General features: G+C 42.2%; 1 protein-coding gene and 1 long non-coding RNA gene across 3 annotated transcripts in view; one reads left to right on the top strand and one right to left on the bottom strand.

Moving 5' to 3' along the window:
• The first annotated feature begins 7,594 nt into the window (after positions 1 to 7,594).
• XPOT (exportin for tRNA) overlaps positions 7,595 to 18,912 on the top strand; it is a 44,229-nt gene continuing 32,911 nt past the window's right edge. Inside the window, exons 1-3 of one of the 2 annotated variants that reach the window (XM_033221392.1) lie at positions 7,595 to 7,833; positions 12,432 to 12,565; positions 17,258 to 17,340. In XM_033221392.1, the coding sequence (XP_033077283.1) occupies positions 12,506 to 12,565; positions 17,258 to 17,340 (143 nt within the window). In that variant the 5' untranslated portion in view covers positions 7,595 to 7,833; positions 12,432 to 12,505. Of the gene's footprint in view, positions 7,834 to 10,902; positions 10,957 to 12,431; positions 12,566 to 17,257; positions 17,341 to 18,912 lie in introns of those variants that run through there. The other variant, XM_033221393.1, reaches the window with a different exon arrangement.
• Positions 16,798 to 18,912, bottom strand: part of LOC117089820 — a 38,498-nt gene continuing 36,383 nt past the window's right edge. The window contains exons 3-4 of the long non-coding RNA XR_004439767.1: positions 18,360 to 18,435; positions 16,798 to 17,019 (exon numbers count right to left, since the gene is read on the bottom strand). This is a non-coding gene — a long non-coding RNA (uncharacterized LOC117089820). The remainder of the gene's footprint in view (positions 17,020 to 18,359; positions 18,436 to 18,912) is intronic.

Below are 18,912 nucleotides of genomic sequence, written 5' to 3'. Positions count from 1 at the left end.
CTTAATACACAACAAAAACATATTCAAACATATGAATGCAATTAAGAGATTTCAAAAAAAAAAAAAAACAAGCAAGCTGTGTCAAAGATATGATCAAGCACAAGCCTGGTTGAGGAAATCTGGAAAGACTTCATGAGGGAGGTAACATTCGATAAATGGTCAAAGAGTGAATGAAACAATTTCTTTTTTTCCTTTTATTATAGGCAGTTTTTAAATTTTTTGGCCAGTTGTAGTGGCTAACACCTGTAATCCCAACACTTTGGGAGGCTGAGGCAGGTGGATAGCTTGAGCTCAGGAGTTCAAGACCAGCCTGGGCAACATAGTGAGACTCCACCTTTACTAAAAATACAAAAAAGTTAGCTGGACATGGTGGTGCCCACCTGTAGTCCCAGCTATTCCACAGGCTGAGGAGGGAGTATTGCTTGAACCCAGGAGGCAGACGTTGGAACGAGCAGAGATTGAACCACTGCACTCCACCTTGGGTGACAAAGCAAGACCCTGTCTCAAAAAAAAAAAAAAAATTTAATTTTTTTTATTTTTCTGATTATCAAAGTAGTATATGATCACTGTACAGAATTTTTTTCTTTTTCTTTTTTTTGGAGACAGAGTCTCCCTCTGTCACTCAGACTGGAGTGCAGTGGCATGATCTCGGCTCTCTGCAACCTCTGCCTCTTGGGTCCCAGCAATTCTCTGTCTCAGCTTCCTGAGTTAGCTAGGATTACAGGCACCTGCTACCACGTGCAGCTAATTTTTGTATTTTTAGTAGTGATGGGGTTTCACCATCTTGGCCAGGCTTGTCTTGAACTCCTGACCTCGTGATCCACCTGCCTCAACCTCCCAAAGTGCTGGGATTATAGGCATGAGCCACCATGCCCAGCTGAGAATTTTTTTAAATCCAAAAACTTATAGAAAAGAAATGTCTGAAAGCCCACGATCAAGGTGCTGGCAGATCCAGTGTCTTGTGAGGGCCTAATTTCTGATTTGAAGATGGCTGGCTGTCTTCTCCTTGTATCCTCACATGGTGGAAAGAGAGCTCTCTAGCTCCTCTTACAAGGGGACTAATCCTATTCATGAGGGCTCCACTCTCATGACCTGATTAGTTTTCAAAGGCCTCACCTCCAGATACCATACAGTGAGGTAGGGTTTCAACGTGTAAATTTTGAGGAGACACAAACATTTAATCCATTGCAGACATGTTAGAGTTGAGGTGCTGGTGAGACATGCAGGTATCTGTGAATGCAAGTTGGCAGTACAGAATATTAGGACCAGAAGTACAGAACTGGAGATCATCTTCATGGAATTGAGTGTTGAAACTGCAGAAATAGATAATTACTAAGGGAGCAAGTGTAGGCAAAAGAAAACCGGAGGGCTAAGAACAAAGGCCTGGGAAAGAAAACATGCTAAGGGAGCAAAAGGATATGGTGAGGAAGACAAAGAGGAATGGTCAAAAAAGTAAAAGGAGTTTAAGAATAATATAGGGTCAGAAGTCAAAAGAGAAGAGAATTCTGAAGAGGAAGGAAATAGTCAACAGAGAAGTCGAAAGAAAATAAATGAATAAAAATGGTCCCATGACTGGAATATTTGTAGGAGTTTTAGTTGAGCGACTTGGGAGTGAAAAAACAGATTACAAAAAGTGAAGGAAAGGAAGAGTACGTACAGGAAACAAATGTGGTGTACTGAAGGCAAGAAATCTTGAATCAAGAGTCCAAGGTTCTAGTCTACCATTTATCAGTTATGTAACTTGGGATACATTCCTTAAAATAGATCTACCTTAGTTTCCTCATCTGTAAATTTAAAATGGCGATGATGATACCTGCTCCATCCCTACAATGTCAGACGAAGAAATTAGAAGATACATGGAGGCACGGTGAAAACCATACTGGAATACCACATACAAATATTATCTACCATAATTCTTTCAAGTACTTCAGCAACTGAAAGAAAAGGGAGACATGGGACAGGTACAAATAAGGTTTGTCATTGGAAGAAAGGGCCTTCTGAGCATATTTATAGGAAGAACAGACTTAGTACTATCGTTCTACACTGTCATCAATCCTAATGGACCTTCATCTGAGAGACAGGTTAGTGGCACACACTCTAGTGTCAGACTATGTATGTTTCAATCCCAGCTCTTTTTTTTAAACTTTTTTCTTTGTATTTCAATGACTACAAATGAATCCCATTCAGCTACTTAACTTCTATGCACTCCAGTTTCCTTGTCTATAAAATGGGGATAATAATAGTATCTGCCTCCATAGAGTTGTTGTGAGGATTGATGTATAAACACTTAAAACTGCGTTTTACGGCTAGGTGCGGTGGCTCATGCCTGTAATCCCAGCACTTTAGGAGGCCAAAGCTGGCGGATCACTTGAGGTCAGGAGTTCAAGACCAGCCTGACCAACATAGAGAAACCCCGTCTTTACTAAAAATACAAAATTGGCCAGGTGTGGTGGCACATCCCTGTAGTCCCAGCTACTCGGGAGGTTGGGGCAGGAGAATTGCTTGAACCTGGGAGGCAGAGGTTGCGATGAGCTAAGATCGTGCCATTGCCCTCCAGCCTGGGCAACAAGAGCAAAACTCTGTCTCAAACAAACAAACAAAAACTGTGTTTGGTACACATGCTCAAAAATGTTGGCAATTAATACATAAAAGTATTGTCATATGCAAGCATACATGCTTTATGTTAAAATTGAAACTACCATTACAAAATTATAACCAAGACAGTGAAAGAGATCTGATCTAACCAACTCCATTTTGCTTCTAAACTCCAAGCTGTCCTTGTTCATTCCTGGGCATAGGCTGAACTAACTTTGGGAGGAACTTAGAGTTTATAGCTTAAAACAAAGACAGTAACAGCCTCTTCCCAAAACACCCTTCTTACCTGAGGACTACACTACCTTTGTAGGACTAACAAATTAGCCATAAGATTAGAAATTATTGTTTAGGAGTCATGGGGCTGGAGGCCACAAGATTCTGATCCTCCCCAAATTGTTCCTAGGGATAACATCGATATTGTAAAACCTAGGATCAGTGCTTGAGATATTTTGCAGGCCCTGTACTTGATAGATCAGCTGGCACCACCCAGATCAATAAACTGGGTGATCTGATTTGTGGCCGCCACCCAGGAACTGACTCAGTGTGCAGGAGGACAGCTTCAACTCAAAGTTCAAATAATATGATTTCATCTCTGATCCAACCAATCAGCACTCTTGATTCACTGACCTTCCCTCACCCATCAAATCATCCTTAAACACTCTGATCCCTGGATGCTCAGGGAGACTGATTTGAATAATAATAAAACTCAGTCTCCCATACGAGGAGCTCTATGTGAATTACTCTTTCTCTATTGAGATTCCCCTCTCTTGATAAATCGGCTCTGTCTAGGCAGCAGGAAACCTGTTGGGCGGTTACAAAAGGAGCCTTTTGGGCAGTTACAAAATGATAGTGTTATTTGTCAACACGTTGATGAGTAGCATTTCATCTGAGATGAGAAACTGCCCATCCCTTCATGGATGGAGGAGGCAGAATATGGAATGGTCAAATGTAATACCTCTCTCAGGTCCTCTTCGGTTGAATTCCACCAAGTGCTTCTTCATTTGTTCTTTTTGTTGTTGTTGTTGTTGTTGTTGAGATAAAGTCTCACTCTGTTGCCTAAGCTGGAGTACAGTGGTGCAATCTCAGCCCACTGCAACCTCCACCTCCTGGTTCAAGCAATTCTCCTGCCTCAGCCTCCCGAGTAGCTGGGACTACAGGCATGTGCCACCATGCCCAGCTAATTTTTGTATTTTTAGTAGAGGCAAGGTTTCACTCTGTTGGCCAAGCTGGTCTTGAACTCCTGACCTCCTGAACTGCCCACCTCAGCCTCCCAAAGTGCTGGGATTACAGGTGTGCATCACAGCACCCAGCCTTTTTTTTTTTTTTTTTTTGAGACAGAGTCTCACTCTGTTGCCCAAGTTGGAGTGCGGTGGTGTGATCTCAGCTCACTGCAACCTCCCAGGTTCAAGCAATTATCCTGCCTCAGCTTCCCAAGTAACTGGGACTACAGGCATGCGCCACCATGCCACCATGCCACCATGCCCAGCTAATTTTTTTTGTATTTTTAGTAGAGACATGGTTTTACTATGTTGGCCAGGCTGGTCTCGATCTCTTGACCTCGTGATTCACCTGCCTCAGCTTCCCAAAGTGCCGGGATTACAGGCATGAGCCACCGCGCCCGGCCTCTTTATTTGTTCTGAAATAATATGAGGTTACCAAATTGAAAGAGATTTCTACAATTCTAGGTATTTCAACTACCATATATGAAAGAGCTAATGTTAGTAGATAAACTGTAGATAAACTGAAGATAGGCTTTGTATGACATTCAACATAAGAAGTAACCACAAAATGAATTTACAAACAAAACAGCAAGTAAAGCTATAATACAATATATACAGCTATAATACAATACATTGAATTGCCATATTCTTTAGGATGAGGCCTGGAATATGCTGAACATACAGACTGCAGAGGCACTCAGCCCAAGATTAGTATTGAGCCTTCATACTCGATAGTTGACCATCACAGCTAATATAAGAATTCATGCAATGATTCAGTTATTGAGTTGTAACTAGCAGGCTGGCACTGTGCTAGACTCGGAAGATACACTGAAATAGGTAGGGCAGAAATCCTAGCCTGATAATTTTTTTCTTAGAAAGGAACATTTAATAGCAACTTGTGAATAGAAGCCATGTCTGTGTCTCTAGCAACAGTGAAACAAGATGGTGGATCCCCTCGCCATTAACCCCCATATGGAAAGGGTATATGTAATTCAGAAGGGATGTGTATTAGTCTGTTCTCACACTGCTATAAAGGACTGCCTGGGACTGGGTACTTATAAACGAAAGAGATTTAATTGACTCACAGTACCTCAGGGCTGAGGAGGCCTCAAGAAACTTACAATCATGGCAGAAGGGGAAGCAAACATGTCCTTCTTCACATGGTGGCAGGAGAGAGAAGAATGAGTGCCCAGCAAAGGGGGAAGTCCCCTATAAAACCATCAGATCTCATGAAAACTCACTATCACGAGAACAGGATGGGGGAAACCACCCCCATGATTCAATTATCTCCACCTGATCCCTCCCACAACATGAGGGGATTATGGGAATTACAATTCAAGACGAGATTTGGGTGGAGACACAGCCAAACCACATCAGGATGTGAAGACAACTGAAGCACAATAACATCAAGGCTATTTTGACCTAAAGGCAGGATTTACAGTATGTGCTCTCACACAACTTGAAATTTTTTTGTTTTGTTTTTTGTTTTTGTTTTTTTTGTGTGGTTTTTTTTTCTTTTTTTTCGTTTTTTTTTTTGTGATACAACTTGAAATCTTAAGAGGACTTCCGGGAACAGGGGTTAATCAGAAGCCAATATGGCAGATTAGTACCAAAGATGGAGTTACTTTAGCTTCCAGATTCCACCCATCAATCCAGCTCTTACAGTCGCACCAGCCCTCCTATTTGGAGATGGTCCCTGAGCTTTTAGGGAGGGTGGTTTCATATGATATAGCTTTAGCAGCAGCACCCTAGCAGTGGAAAACAGATTGGGCCCAGAGAGATTCCAAATGAGGGAGATTCACAGGCTTTGTTGAATTATCTCTCATCTTGAGAATACCATGACTTTGGTTTTCTCAGAAGTAGAACAAGAGATACCTAGCATTAATAATTTGAATAGTAGAAACATAATGCATGCAAGGATTACAATCAAAAGAAAATTTATATGACAGAACAACAACAAAGAACCTATTTCATTAGGAAGCCAACTGAAAGCAGTGTGAAGAAAATTAAGGCCGGACACAGGGACTCACACCCGTAATTCCAACACTTTGGGAGGCTGAAGTGGGAGGTTCATTTGAGCCTCGGAGTTAGAGATCAGCCTGGGCAACACAGCAAGTCCCCATCTCTACAAAAACAAAACTAGCCAGGTATGGTGGCGTGCACCTGTAGTCCCAGCTCCTTGGGCAGCTGAGGCAGGAGGATTGCTTGAGACCAGGAGGTCAAGGCTGCAGTGAGCTATGACCGCTGTACTCCAGACTGGGTAACAGAGCGAGACCCTTTCTCAAAAAAAAAAATCAAAACCCAGTTCTCCTTTAGCTACATCTTGTAGCCACTAGCCTGACATTTTAAACACATAAATTAGAAACATGATGCAAGAGTGATTCAAGGTATTTTATATAGGAAATGCCTGGTGTAGTGTCTTGTCCAGCTATATAAATGTAGCTGTGAAACTTTTACATTAGTTTTATTCTACGCTCTTACCATCCCTCCCTCTCCAAATTTTGTTTGTAGTCTGGGGTAGCAACCTTGTCTGTATTTCGTACATATTGAATAATCAACAATGAAATGTAAATATTGAGCACATTGTGTGTCAAACACATGTATTAACTCAAACCTCACAGAAACCCTTTGAGGTCGGTACTATTACAATCCCCATTTTACATACTAGTAAACTGAAGCACGGGTAGACTGAAGTAAAGTGCCTGCGGTCAACTAGTAAGGAGGCGGCGTGGCAGTCAAGTCGAGGCAGCCTAAGCCTACGCTGCCTCTATGTTGCATTAATAAATTAATAAATCTGTGACCAAATAAATGAAGTGACATTTAGTGGCATCGAAAGAACCCGTGAGTAGGACTTCCTAAGAATGCTCTCCTTCTTTTGATGGACAAAATTTTAGTCTGTTTAAGATAAATTTTGGGCCGGACACGGTGGCTCACGCCTGTAATCCCAGTGCTTTGGGAGGCCAAGGCAGTCGATCACTTGATGTCAGGAGTTCGAGACCAGCGTGACCAACATGGTGAAACCCCGTCTCTAAGAAAAATACAAAAATTAGCCGGGCGTGGTGGAGCACACCTGTCATCCCAGCTACTCAGGAGGCTGATGCAGGAGAACTGCTTGAACCCCGGAGGCGGAGGTTGCAGTGAGCCAAGATCTCGCCATTGCACCCCAACCTGGGCGACAGAGCGAGAATCCGTCTCAAAGAATAACTAAATAAATAAATACATAAATTTTGAAAAACTGTCAGCACTCATCCGTAAATCTTTACACTGCTGGACTCGGGACACTTGGGGCCGTAGACAAGCAATTAAACTGAGTCACACGTGGTTAGAACCACGTCATCTTGATTCGTGAATCCGTACTCTTAATTACTAGAAGCCTGTGTGGAACGCATGGGGCGAACCTGACGCTTGAGCTCTGACACCAGACAGGCGCAGCCGGGAATTCAGGAGCTGGGTAGGGACTCCTGTGCCGGACGCCTCATCCCGGCATGCACCTCAAGCCCCGGCGACCACGCCTTCCGGCGAGCGCCAGGGAGCGCGTGTGCACCTCGCCGCCCGGAAGCGCCGCCCGCTCGCTGCATGCTGGGAGTTGTAGGCCTCCAGCCCCAGCCCGCGGGCTGCCGCCCGCACTCTCCATGAGACTGCTGGCGCCGGCGCCCGCCCGCGCGGCACCGACGCGGGGAGCGCGCTTCGCGCTGACTCAGCGGCGGCGGCGGCGGCGGCGTTAGCCGGCCCTCGCGCTCTTTCCCTTCCTGGGGCGCCGACCCCGCCCGCTTGCTTGCTTGCTTGCCTGCCTGCCTGCCCGGCGCCACGCAAGAGAAGGTGCCAGGGGACGCGGAGCGGCTAGAGGCGCGCGGTCCCGGCCAGCTGCGTCTCTGGCGTTGGCGTTGCGGCCGTGGCGGAGGACTACGGCGACAAGGACGAGGGCCGCTCTTCGAGCTCTCTGCGTGCCGCGCCGCTCCGCTCCGCTGGCTGACCATCTGGAGTGCAGACTGGGAGGCGGGATGGAGTGATAGGGAAGGTGACTCGGGGATCGGGGGCGGCGGGACCGGGCCGGATTTGGTCCGCGTGAGGCTTCGAGGAAGTTGGCCGGGGCGGACCGGCCCGGGGGAGTCCCGACGCCCGGGAGGGTGCAGGCTTGGGACCCTCCATGGCGGTGCACCTCCAGGCTGGGCGGACCGGGTGGGGGTGGGTACGATCCGGGGCCGCCGCCGACGAGCGCGTCCCGAGTGCGTGGCCGCCCGTTGCCTGATGTTTCATCACCCGAATTGCCACGAGGCTTCCTTTAGGGGAGGGATCGGGGGAGGGATGGGAGCAAGGCTAGCCGAGGAGGGTCGGCATCGCCTGTGGTTCCCAAGCCCGTTAGTCATCGTTGTAGCCTTATCAACTGTGGACACCTCAAACTTGATTCTTTCCCCACTCCTGGACAAAAAGGAGGAAAAGTGTTATTTCTGTGCAGTAACTGGCCAGCACGGACGCTCCATTTCTTTTCAAATCTTCCTCACTATCCTGCAGGACTAGAGAAGCATGAGGTTTTCCTGTAACCAGAAAAACGAGTACTTTTTGAAAGTGCTAATCAGTTGTGGCGGGCGGGGGTTGGGGGAGAGTTAAGTTTCATTAAACCGACTTGTCAGCGTGGTGTTAAAAGGCTGGAAAGATTCAGTCGTAGTCTTTGAAACAGTCTTCAGTAGGTGTAGAGGAATTTTTCCAAATTGTTTGATTCTTAATGGCTGTCCAGGAAAAGTTAAGGCTTAATATTTTAAGTATGTTGCTCGCCTTCCCCCCAGAACCTTTGCACGATACATAATTGTTTACCGTATTGAAACAAAGTTTTTGGGTTTTTGTTTTTTTTTTTTTTGAGACGGAGTCTCGTTCTGTCACCCAGGCTGCAGTGCAGTGATGCCGTCTCGGCTCACTGCAACCTGTGCCTTCCAGGTTCAAGTGATTCTACTGCCTCAGCCTCCCGAGTAGCTCTGTTACAGGCGCGCGCTGCCACACCTGGCTACTTTCTGTATTTTTCGTGGAGACGGTGTTTCGCCGTGTTAGCCAGGATGGTCTCGATCTCCTGACCTCTTGATCCACCCGCCTCGGCTTCCCAAAAGTGCTGGGATTACAGGCGTGAACCACCGTGCCCAGCCTTCCACTGCAAATTGATCGTCCAAGTGCCTTCTCTGTGGGGGATTCTTTTTGTAGTGACAACTGTAACTAGTTTGTTTCCTTGGGTTTATTGGCTGTTTTCCTTGGGGCCACTTGATTTTTCTCCCGATAGCTTCAGAGTGACTTGACCAAGCTTAAGCTTTTTTTTTTTTTTTGACACGGTGTCTCACTCTGTCGCCCAGGCTGGACTGCAGTGGCACGATCTCCGCTCACTGCAACTCCGCCTACCAGGTTCAAGCGATTCTCCTGCCTCAGCCTCCCGAATAGCTGGGCTTACAGTCATGTGCCACCACACCCGGCTAATTTTTGTATTTTTAGTAGAGCCGGGGTTTCTCCATGTTGGTCAGGTTGGTCTCCAACTCCGTACACCTCAGGTGATCCCTCCCCGGCTTGGCCTTCCTAAGTGCTGGGATTACAGGTATGAGCCACCCTGCCCGGCCAGCATTTTTTTTAAAAACCATAGCAAATTCAAGGAAGCTTTTATTGGACTTCTCAATCTGGGATTCTTAGAAACTCCGAAATTGTTTTTTCCCTCTGTGTGCATTTTTCAGGGGAATGGACATCAGATTTTCTTAACATTTAGGGGGAGCAAAGGGAACCAGTGCCTTTCTGTGTGTTTTTCTATCTTTTAAAAATGCTGATCTACTAGTATAAGAACGCCCCAAGTAGTTTCCATCCCCCATGTTCCTGCCTCTGATTATAAACAACCTATTGAGGGCTCACTATGTGCCAGCCATGCTCTGCATACCTTATCTCTTTGAAGCCTTTACAACTTTATGAGGCAGATGGTCTTTTTCCCATGTCATAGAAAGGGTTCTCTTAGGTTTTGTAAGTTTTCCAAGTGGCCCCAATTAAAAAAATGACAAGATGGGGATATAAACCCAGGTCTTTGAAATCCAAAACCTATGCTCTACTATGTCCTAGGGACATAGTGATGGATAGTGAAGACAGTCCTTGCCCTTTAAGATTATGAGAGATGGCTGAGTAGCTCACACCTGTAATCCCAGCACTTTGGGAGGCCGAGGCAGGCAGATCACCTGAGGTTAGGGGTTCGAGAGCAGCCTGGGCAACATGGCGAAACCCCATCTCTACTAAAAACTACAAAAATTAGCGAGGTGTGGTGGCTCACCCTTGTAATCCCAGCTATTCGGGAGGCTGAGGCAGAAGAATCACTTGAACCTGGGAGCCAGAGGCTGCAGTGAGCCGAGATTGTGTCACTACACTCCACCCTGGGTGACAGAGTGAGACTGTCTCAAAAAAAAAAAAAAAAGATTAGTGAGAGAAAACTAGTAAGCTGGCAGTGACAACATAGCAGTGCTTAGGATGGGGCATGTAATCCAATTTGGGAGAGTTGGACAATAGGGGTCAAATAAGTGTTCTTGAAAGAGATGGCTTCTATGTTGAATTTCAAAGAACAGCAGGGGTTAACCTACTAACAAGAAGAAAGAGCAGTGTGCAAAGATGAAAGGTAGAATACCATTGGAGAACTGCCATGTGGTTCACTAGCACTGGCCTTGCTGACCTGTGGTGCAGAATAGTGAGGAGTCATTCAGAAGTGTTTGGATCATAATCTGAAGGCAGCAGGGAGTTACACTGCCTTGAAGTCTGCAAGTGTGATATGAACCATAAGAGAAAGGGCTGAGCTGTCTTCAAAGCTCTCAGTCCATATCCTGAGTTATTTGATTCAGGCAGGCTCAGAGGAAAACAGAAAAGCATGTTGTAGGTATCCTGTAACCTGGATCTGAGCCTGGCTTTGCTATTCCCTTAAAAGGCTTTTCTCCCCTACCCCCAACCCAATTAGTCTTTTGGCATCTTTGGTTATGATAATTGAAACGAAAAACCCCACAGCCTTTTTTTGTTTTCTTTGAGATAGTCTCTCTGTCGCCCAGGCTGGAGTGCAGTGGCATGATCTCACCTCACTGCAACCTCCACCTCCTGGGTTCAAGCCATTCTCCTGCCTCAGCCTCCCAAGTAACTGGGATTACAGGTATGTGCCACCATGCTCCGCTAATTTTTTTGTATTTTTAGTAGAGAGGGGATTTTACGATGTTGGCCAGGCTGGTCTTGAACTCCTGACCTCAAGTGATCCACCTGCCTCGGCCTCCCAAAGTGCTGGGATTACAGGCATGAGCCACCATGCCTGGCCCCCCACAGCCTTTAATGGAAGTAGTAAGACTCGGTCTCCCTACCTTATAGGTCTTGAGAAAATAAATAACATTTTCACATCATTTAGAGTTTGTTCCATGTTTGCTCAAATGAATATACATTCTATCAAAAACTAGGATGCCTTTTGCGGCTTATTATTTGAGAATGTTAGAATCTATATTGTGAAGAAGTAGATTACTTCTCAGAGATTAAAAAAAAAAATCTTACATGTACCCTAGAACTTAAAGTATAATAAAAAATAAAAAAATAAAAAAAAATAAAAAAAAAAAAATCTTAATAAGAGTAGTCAGTGTTAAGTCATTTGTGGACTTTTTTTTTTTTTTTTTTTTTTTTTTGAGATGGAATCTCAGTCTTACTCTCCAGGCTGGAGTGCAGTGGCACAGGGTTGGCTCACTACAACCTCTGCCTCCTGGGTTCAAGCGATTCTTGTGCCTCAGACACTCGAGGAGCTGGAATCACAGGTGTGTGCCACCACGCCTGGCTGATTTTTGTCTTTTTAGTAGAGACAGGGTTTCAGGGTGTTGGTGAGGCTAGCTTGAACTCCTGACCTTAAGTGATCTGCCCACCTCGGCCTCCCAAAGTTTGGGATTACAGGTGTGAGCCACTGTGCCTGGCTGGTTTGTGGGTTTTTGTATCTACTATTGAAAATTTTTTTTTGAAATTTCTAGAATTGGCTGGCAAAAGCAGAGATCTATAAAATGCAAAACTAAGTCCATTGCTCAAAAGCTGAATGACTGGTTTTTCATTATCCTGTTCCTTTCGTTAGACTTCTGTTGTAGTATTTAGTAAACACTCCAAAGGATATTGAACTCTGAGGTCAGCCATTCTAATGTTTTAAAGAAGGTTTGTGATATTGGTATCTGTAAGTAGACAAATTATTATAATTACTGTCATAAAATAGGTTTTGTCATTTTTATACTTAACTGCACTTGCACAATTGCATTTTTAAGTACTAGAGATAAGTAAAACACTGCATAAATTAGGTGCATCTACTATTTAAAGTAGAAAATGATTACTTTCTATACCTTATTAAGAAGATCTTGAAGACTAAGAAAGCTTGATGACCTTAATGGCATACTTTAAGATTTTTAGAAATTACACATTAATGGAGTAGTTAGCAGAGCCCATTTTTCTGAGAATTAGGCTCTAACTTTTAATTGTAATTTAGATAAGTTCCAAAAGAAGTTATTTAAACATTAAGCTTCTTTGCATGATTTTATCCGTTTACGTTATTCGGGATAAGCATCTATTTGTTTATCAAGTAATGTTTTCTTTCAACTTTGTTTTTTGTGGCAGATGTTTATAAATTCTTCTGTGGGATCAGAGGGCACGCCTATTGTAACCAGAAAACTCCAAGTATAGCAGCAAGGATGGATGAACAGGCTCTATTAGGGCTAAATCCAAATGCTGATTCAGACTTTAGACAAAGGGTAAGTTACTCTGCTGAATCATTTTTTAAACCGTGTCACCACAGATTGGGATTAGGGGACTTGAATAAAAATGCATCTGGCAAAGGTCTACTTTGGGTAGAAATGAACAGAAACAAAAAAATTTGAGATATTTGAATATATTTTGAATATAGAAACAGTGAGTGTTGTGATTTATTTTCTGTTTACCTGGCCAAGCAAAAGTATTAAAATCTAATATGATTGATTCAAGGCGGATCTTTATGCAACATCAGTCATTATTTCTAATTATTTAAAAGTTGTAATGCGAAGGATTCATTTGAGAGACTTTCCATAGAAGCAGACATGTGTATTTTATTTTCTCATTGCTTAGCTTGATCTATACAAGCTGTTTTAACACTTACCTTAATGATTTTTTTTTTTTTTAATTTTTTTGTAGAGATAGGGTTTCACCATCTTGCCCAGGCTGAACTCCTGAGCTCAAGCGATCTGTCCACCTCAGCCTCCTAAAATTCTGGGATTATAGGCATGAGCCACCCTGCCCGGCCACATGAATGATATTTAACATTCTTGTTATTTGGTCTAGGCACACATAAATAAGCAATTATGATAGGTTATGTCTTCAGTAAAATGATTACATGACAAGAATCCATTATAAAGTGCTGGGATAGTTGGATAAATGTAAACAGTTTAATGTAGCCTACAACTATAATCATGACTATAGCTGAATGATAGAAGAATATAAATAAGCCTATAATTAATTTTTTTAAAGACGTGGGCATTCTGAAGTATAGGGTAAGTGGAAAGGGAAGAAGCATTTTCTTTTTACTTTTCATAGCAAAGAATACTTTCTATAAATGAGCTAAATGAGGTTAACAATCTCACTAAATATAGCATTTTTTATTCTTACTTCAAGAAAAAAATCTTTTAAAGCAGTAAAAAAAAAACCCCAACTAGTTTCTAATATAGTACCATGTGCATGTCTCTGCTACTAAATAAGTAGCCCTTCAGATACAGGAAAATAATAGGAATTGAGATTTAAGTATCTGGCTAATTACAAGAAAACTATCAAATAAGTTAGGACATCAGAAGACATTTAAAATCCATGTCTTCTCTGTATAAACAAATCTTTCTTGCCATAGGGTTTTATGCTACCTACTTTCAAACATAGTTGAAGCATCATAGATCTTTACCTTTAGTCTAGCTTGCTATTGCATGCTTGTAATTAAAAGCCTTTAACTGTATGTTTAGTTATTAAATGGCCTTTACTCTTATTTTTATGTGCCTCTTGAAATCTTTCATTTCTTAAGTTCCAGCATCCAGTTTTTTAAAATGTACCATGATTTCTTTTTCAGAAAATTAAAACCAATGCATTATTAGTGGTTTTAATACACAAGTTCTGCTTTTTGTCAATAAAAATGGGTTCTGTCACAGACGCGTTTTAAGCATCCAGGTCCAGGCATAATTCGGTATCCATTTAGCCAATCTGAATAACAATTTATTAGGATGAAAGGGAAGAAATCTTAAGGAAAGTGAATTTTGACAGCCCTTTTGTTGCAGTTCGGGAGTAGTGGAAACTTAATTCAGTTTGGTGGTGAGAAGAATGACTGTCTGCCAACCCCAGTTGCTCACTTGTCTATCTGTAATTCTCTGTTTTTCACATGGGCAATAAAAGTTGAACTGACTCTTGCACATAGAGTCAATAAACCATTAGAAAAAAGGTATGGGGTAGAACTAGGTGGTGAAAGCTTGGACTTGTCAGTGTTGTAGAATTTTGTTTTTTTAATTGTTAGTACTGCATAGATTCAGAATACAGAGGCTTTGTTTAAAAACTAAAAACTTCCAGGTTATCTCTCCTCTCCTTCCACTGCCCTTTTTTTTTTGAGACAGAGTTTCGCTCTGTTGCCCAGCCTGGAGTGGAATGGCGCCATCTCAGCTCACAGCAACCTCCAACTCCCAGGTTCAAGAGATTCTCCTGCCTCAGCTGGGATTAGAGTAGCTAGGATTAGAAGCGCACACCACCACGCCCGGCTGATTTCTGTATTTTTAGTAGAGACAGGGTTTCACCATGTTGGTCAGGCTGGTCTCAAACTCCTGAACTCGTGATCTCCCCGCCTCAGCCTCCCAAAGTGCTGGGATTACAGGCGTGACCCACCGTGCCCGGCCTCCCACTTTTTAAAAAATAAAAGACTCGTCTTTGGCTTAAAACCTATTATTATTTAAAGAAAATGGTATGTCATGACATTGCTAGCAGCTGAAACCACCTCTCCCCTCTTTTGTAAGTGAAATATTAGGTGGTAGTGCAACATACGTGATTAACTTCTACCTTGTCCCCTGGCCTCTGAGATATTCCTAAAGGAAACCCTGTGTTTCATGGACTGCTGTTAGGAACAACTAAGCTAGTAATATCTTTTATAGCTGCCTGTGCTCTTACAGTCTTAACTTCTAAAGAGAGACATTATTTACTCTGGGCTGTTTTCCAGTACCAACAACCAACTCTCTGATTCTGTGGACACCAACTGGTTGTCCTACAAATCAATTCAACTCTGACACTAGCAGGATTAGCATCACATCCCACAAGTTATGGGCTCAGTCTTACAAACCGCCCCCACTTAAGACACCAGTCGAGTCCAGAACCTCTCATATTTCTAATGATGGAGTAGCCCACAGAACTTAGAAAAACAGTTGACTGACTTGTACTGATTTATTATGAAGGATACACCTCATGAGCAGCCACATGAAAGTGATGCATAGGGCAAAGTATAGGGGAAGGGGCACAGAGCTTTTGTGTCCTCTCTAGGAACACCAACCTCTCAGCATCTCGATGTGTTTGCCAACCTGGAAGTTCAGGAGTTTTTATAGAGTTGAATCTTCAGTCCCCTCTCCCCTTCCCAGGGATTGGTAGTTAGGGCTTAAATTTCCAACACTCTAATCAATTGATCTTTCTGGTAACCAGCCTTCTCCTCAGGCTGTCTAGGTTTCCCACACCAAGTTACCTCATTAACATAAGCTCTGTTGACCTCGAAGTCTCTAGCGATCCTTCCACCTTAGCCTCCCAAGTATTTGGGACTGTAGGTGCACGTCACCACTCCTGGCTAACTTTTAAATTTTTTGTAGAGACAGGGTCCCACTATGTTGCCCAGGCTGGTCTTGAACTGCTGGCCTCAAGTGATCCTCCCACTTTGGCCTCCCAGAGTGTTGGGATTATAGATGTGAACTGCTGTGCCTGGCCCAAAGGGGCTCATTATAAATTACAAAAGACAGTCCTGTTGCTCGGGAAATCCCAAGAGTTTTAAGAGCTCTGAGCCAGCAACTGGCTGCAAAGCCCAAATGTATTTTTTTGTTATACCACATATTTAATATTATATTTGGTGATCTTCACCGAATCACCTTCATTTACCTGGTCTTCTGTCAGTGGGAGCAGCCATTGAGACCATGTATGAAAACCCATTCCCTCATTCATACAGTTACATAGTATAGGAAACTATCACCTAAGTATAAGTACAGTGGCTTTGATCTGTAACCCAAAGAAAAAAATAACTTTACATCTTGATGACCCAGTGTGTGTGTATATATTTATATGTACATATACACATAAATAAAACAAGTTACAGAAAGTAATATTCTTGCTAGGGTACAGTATAGAATATCTAACATTCTCTATTTCATTTTTAAAAATTGTTCAGGACCCATAAACTGATTTCATAACTAGTGGGAGACACCACTGTTTTAAAAATATTTACCAATTGAAATTAGGTTTCTCTGAGGCTTATGTTTCTTTTACCTCATGTCAGGTTTTGTATCAGTACATAATTGGTGTCAAATCATGTAGCAGTGTTTCCAGTTGATGTGCAATTTTCTTGTCTGTTGGAGATACTTTTCACAAGATGTTCACTACTATTTGTCCATTGCCATGTGTGAAACCTGCATCTGGTGCAACATGCTGATGGGAAGAGTACCTGAAGTAACTCCCATTTTCCCAACAGTTTGGTAGAGAGCATATGGACTTTGTGCTGCATCCATTCTAGAGTACTCTTACTCCTTGTTGGCACTGTTACTTGCAATTACAAGGCCCTGAATTCATAAACTTAGAGATAAGAAACTTCCTCAAGCTTTGACCTTTTCAGTTACTTAATATTTTTCAAAATTCGTATCATGCATTTGTACTCTAATTTTAATCTCTTTAGGAAACTTACATGGTATAATTAAAGACTTGAAATACTCTCCTTTTCTGTAACAGTAGATCAGATAAGGTACACAGTATGTTTTATCTTTTATAATCACCGCTTTAATAGCAGATGTGCTATTAAATAGGAAAAGTGCCCTTTATATGCCATTTTATAATTGCATATTATAATATGATCACACCCTTAACTCATCCTCTGCAATTTCTCAGTAGTATAGTAGTAACAAAGCACTTGCTCTCATTCTTCATAATAACCCAGTGAAGTCTGCGGGGCATTTTTGTGTTGTTGCTGCTGTAAAAAAACAGGTTTGATTATCTAACTGATGGAATTTATATTTATTTAACCTATTTTTAGGAATGACCCCTAAGTTGCATATGTTTGGAAGCCTGTATTTAATGTTTTAGCTGTTTTTCTATTAAGTTTACTGACTTGTTACAAGTTTGCAACTCTCAGAATATTTTGTTTAGTATTAGCAGGGCATTGAGATTGTTTATTCTAAAATGCATTTTTTTGTTTTGCAATCTTACAGGCCCTGGCCTATTTTGAGCAGTTAAAGATTTCCCCAGATGCCTGGCAGGTGTGTGCAGAAGCTCTAGCCCAGAGGACATATAGGTAATTAAAACAAAATTTGCATGACAATTTAAATTTCTATGGGCATGACAGGACTGTTAAATTTACCTGTATTTGGAAAGTGTTTTCATAAAAACATTTTATGACTTTTTTAAAATTTTTTTTTGCAAAGTCATTAACATATAGTCATTCCATGTAGAAATGAGAAAAGCAGTAAGCCAACAGTTTGGCCATTTCAGAATTAACTTTTCAGTAAAACCATCCTTTGCCATATATTGTGTACCTGTCACCAGATCCCAGCTGGAATAAAGTGCAGAAAAAACTTCCTTATCTTATGATTGAGAGTGATAACTGCTTTTCTAAAACATTGGTAAAGAAAGTTATTGTAAATGACATATATCTTAATTTTATTATTATTATTTTTTTTCTTGAGATGGAGTCTCGCTCTGTTGCCCAGGCTGGAGTGCAGTGGCGGGATCTAGGCTCACTGCAAGCTCCGCCTCCTGGGTTCACGCCATTCTCCTGCCTCAGCCTCCTGAGTAGCTGGGACTACAGGTGCCCACTACTATGCCTGGCTAATTTTTTTGTATTTTTTTTTTAGTAGAGACAGGGTTTCACCATGTTAGCCAGGATGGTCTCGATCTCCTGACCTCGTGATCTGCCCGTCTTGGCCTCCCAAAGTGCTGGGATTACAGGCGTGAGCCACCGCGCCTGGCCTATATCTTACTTTTTAATTTTAACTTAAGGTATATAATCATTCAGTGACCAATCTTTTGATATTGGACCACAGTCTTTATCTTTGTATACTGACTAGCATTTACTTTATTTGTAGGTTGGTCACACCTATAACCCATCCTCTACAATTTCAAGCATGGGTCTCTGTACAATGATTGACGATCCATAGATTTTTAAGATATTTGTCCCTGCCTCTCGAGTTTTCTGGTTATGTAGGCCATGTCAAATATATACAGATGTTTTCCTTCTGCAGTGTGGCTTTCTATGAAATCTTTCTAAAGCATTCAACTAACTTTTTACAGAAATAGGAACTCTTTTATACTCACTTCATTGGCAGATTGTTGGTCTCTAAAGGATCTTTGTCAGTGTTTATAGCTGGCTTACTGCAACTCTGTCACTCCCCTAGAAAGACAGTTGGAAGTGGGTAATTAGTGTGTTAACTTTTGCCCCCATCTTATAAGCAAGGGTACCATATTTGTAATTTAGTTTACTATATGAAACTTTGAAGCTGGACTGACAGTCCATGTGGCCCTGCTTGTTTTGGATTTGGCTACAATAGAACTACTAGGGTTTAATTTTAAGCAGGACTTGGATGACCATCTCTACTTTCACTCAGACTCTGGCTCTTCTACCATTTGTCATTTTACACCTAACCTGTTACTGTAAAATGAAGGGGTTGTTCCAGGAATCTTAATATCTGGAATTTAGGGGGATGGTTTGCTGTTTACAAAGCAGTGTATTCAAGGTGCATCTTAATATTTTGGTAATTTTTTGCTTGTCAGAGTTAACGGAAATTTTAAATATTGTATAATATTTAAAGTTCTCATAGCTTTTTAAGTAAATGGATTTTAACGTCATAAAATGAGACCAGTAAGTATG

This window comes from Trachypithecus francoisi, unplaced genomic scaffold (assembly GCF_009764315.1).
Source record: "Trachypithecus francoisi isolate TF-2019V2 unplaced genomic scaffold, Tfra_2.0 Lachesis_group11, whole genome shotgun sequence".
NCBI lineage: Eukaryota > Metazoa > Chordata > Mammalia > Primates > Cercopithecidae > Trachypithecus > Trachypithecus francoisi.
This window is presented reverse-complemented; position numbering and strand designations above follow the sequence as displayed.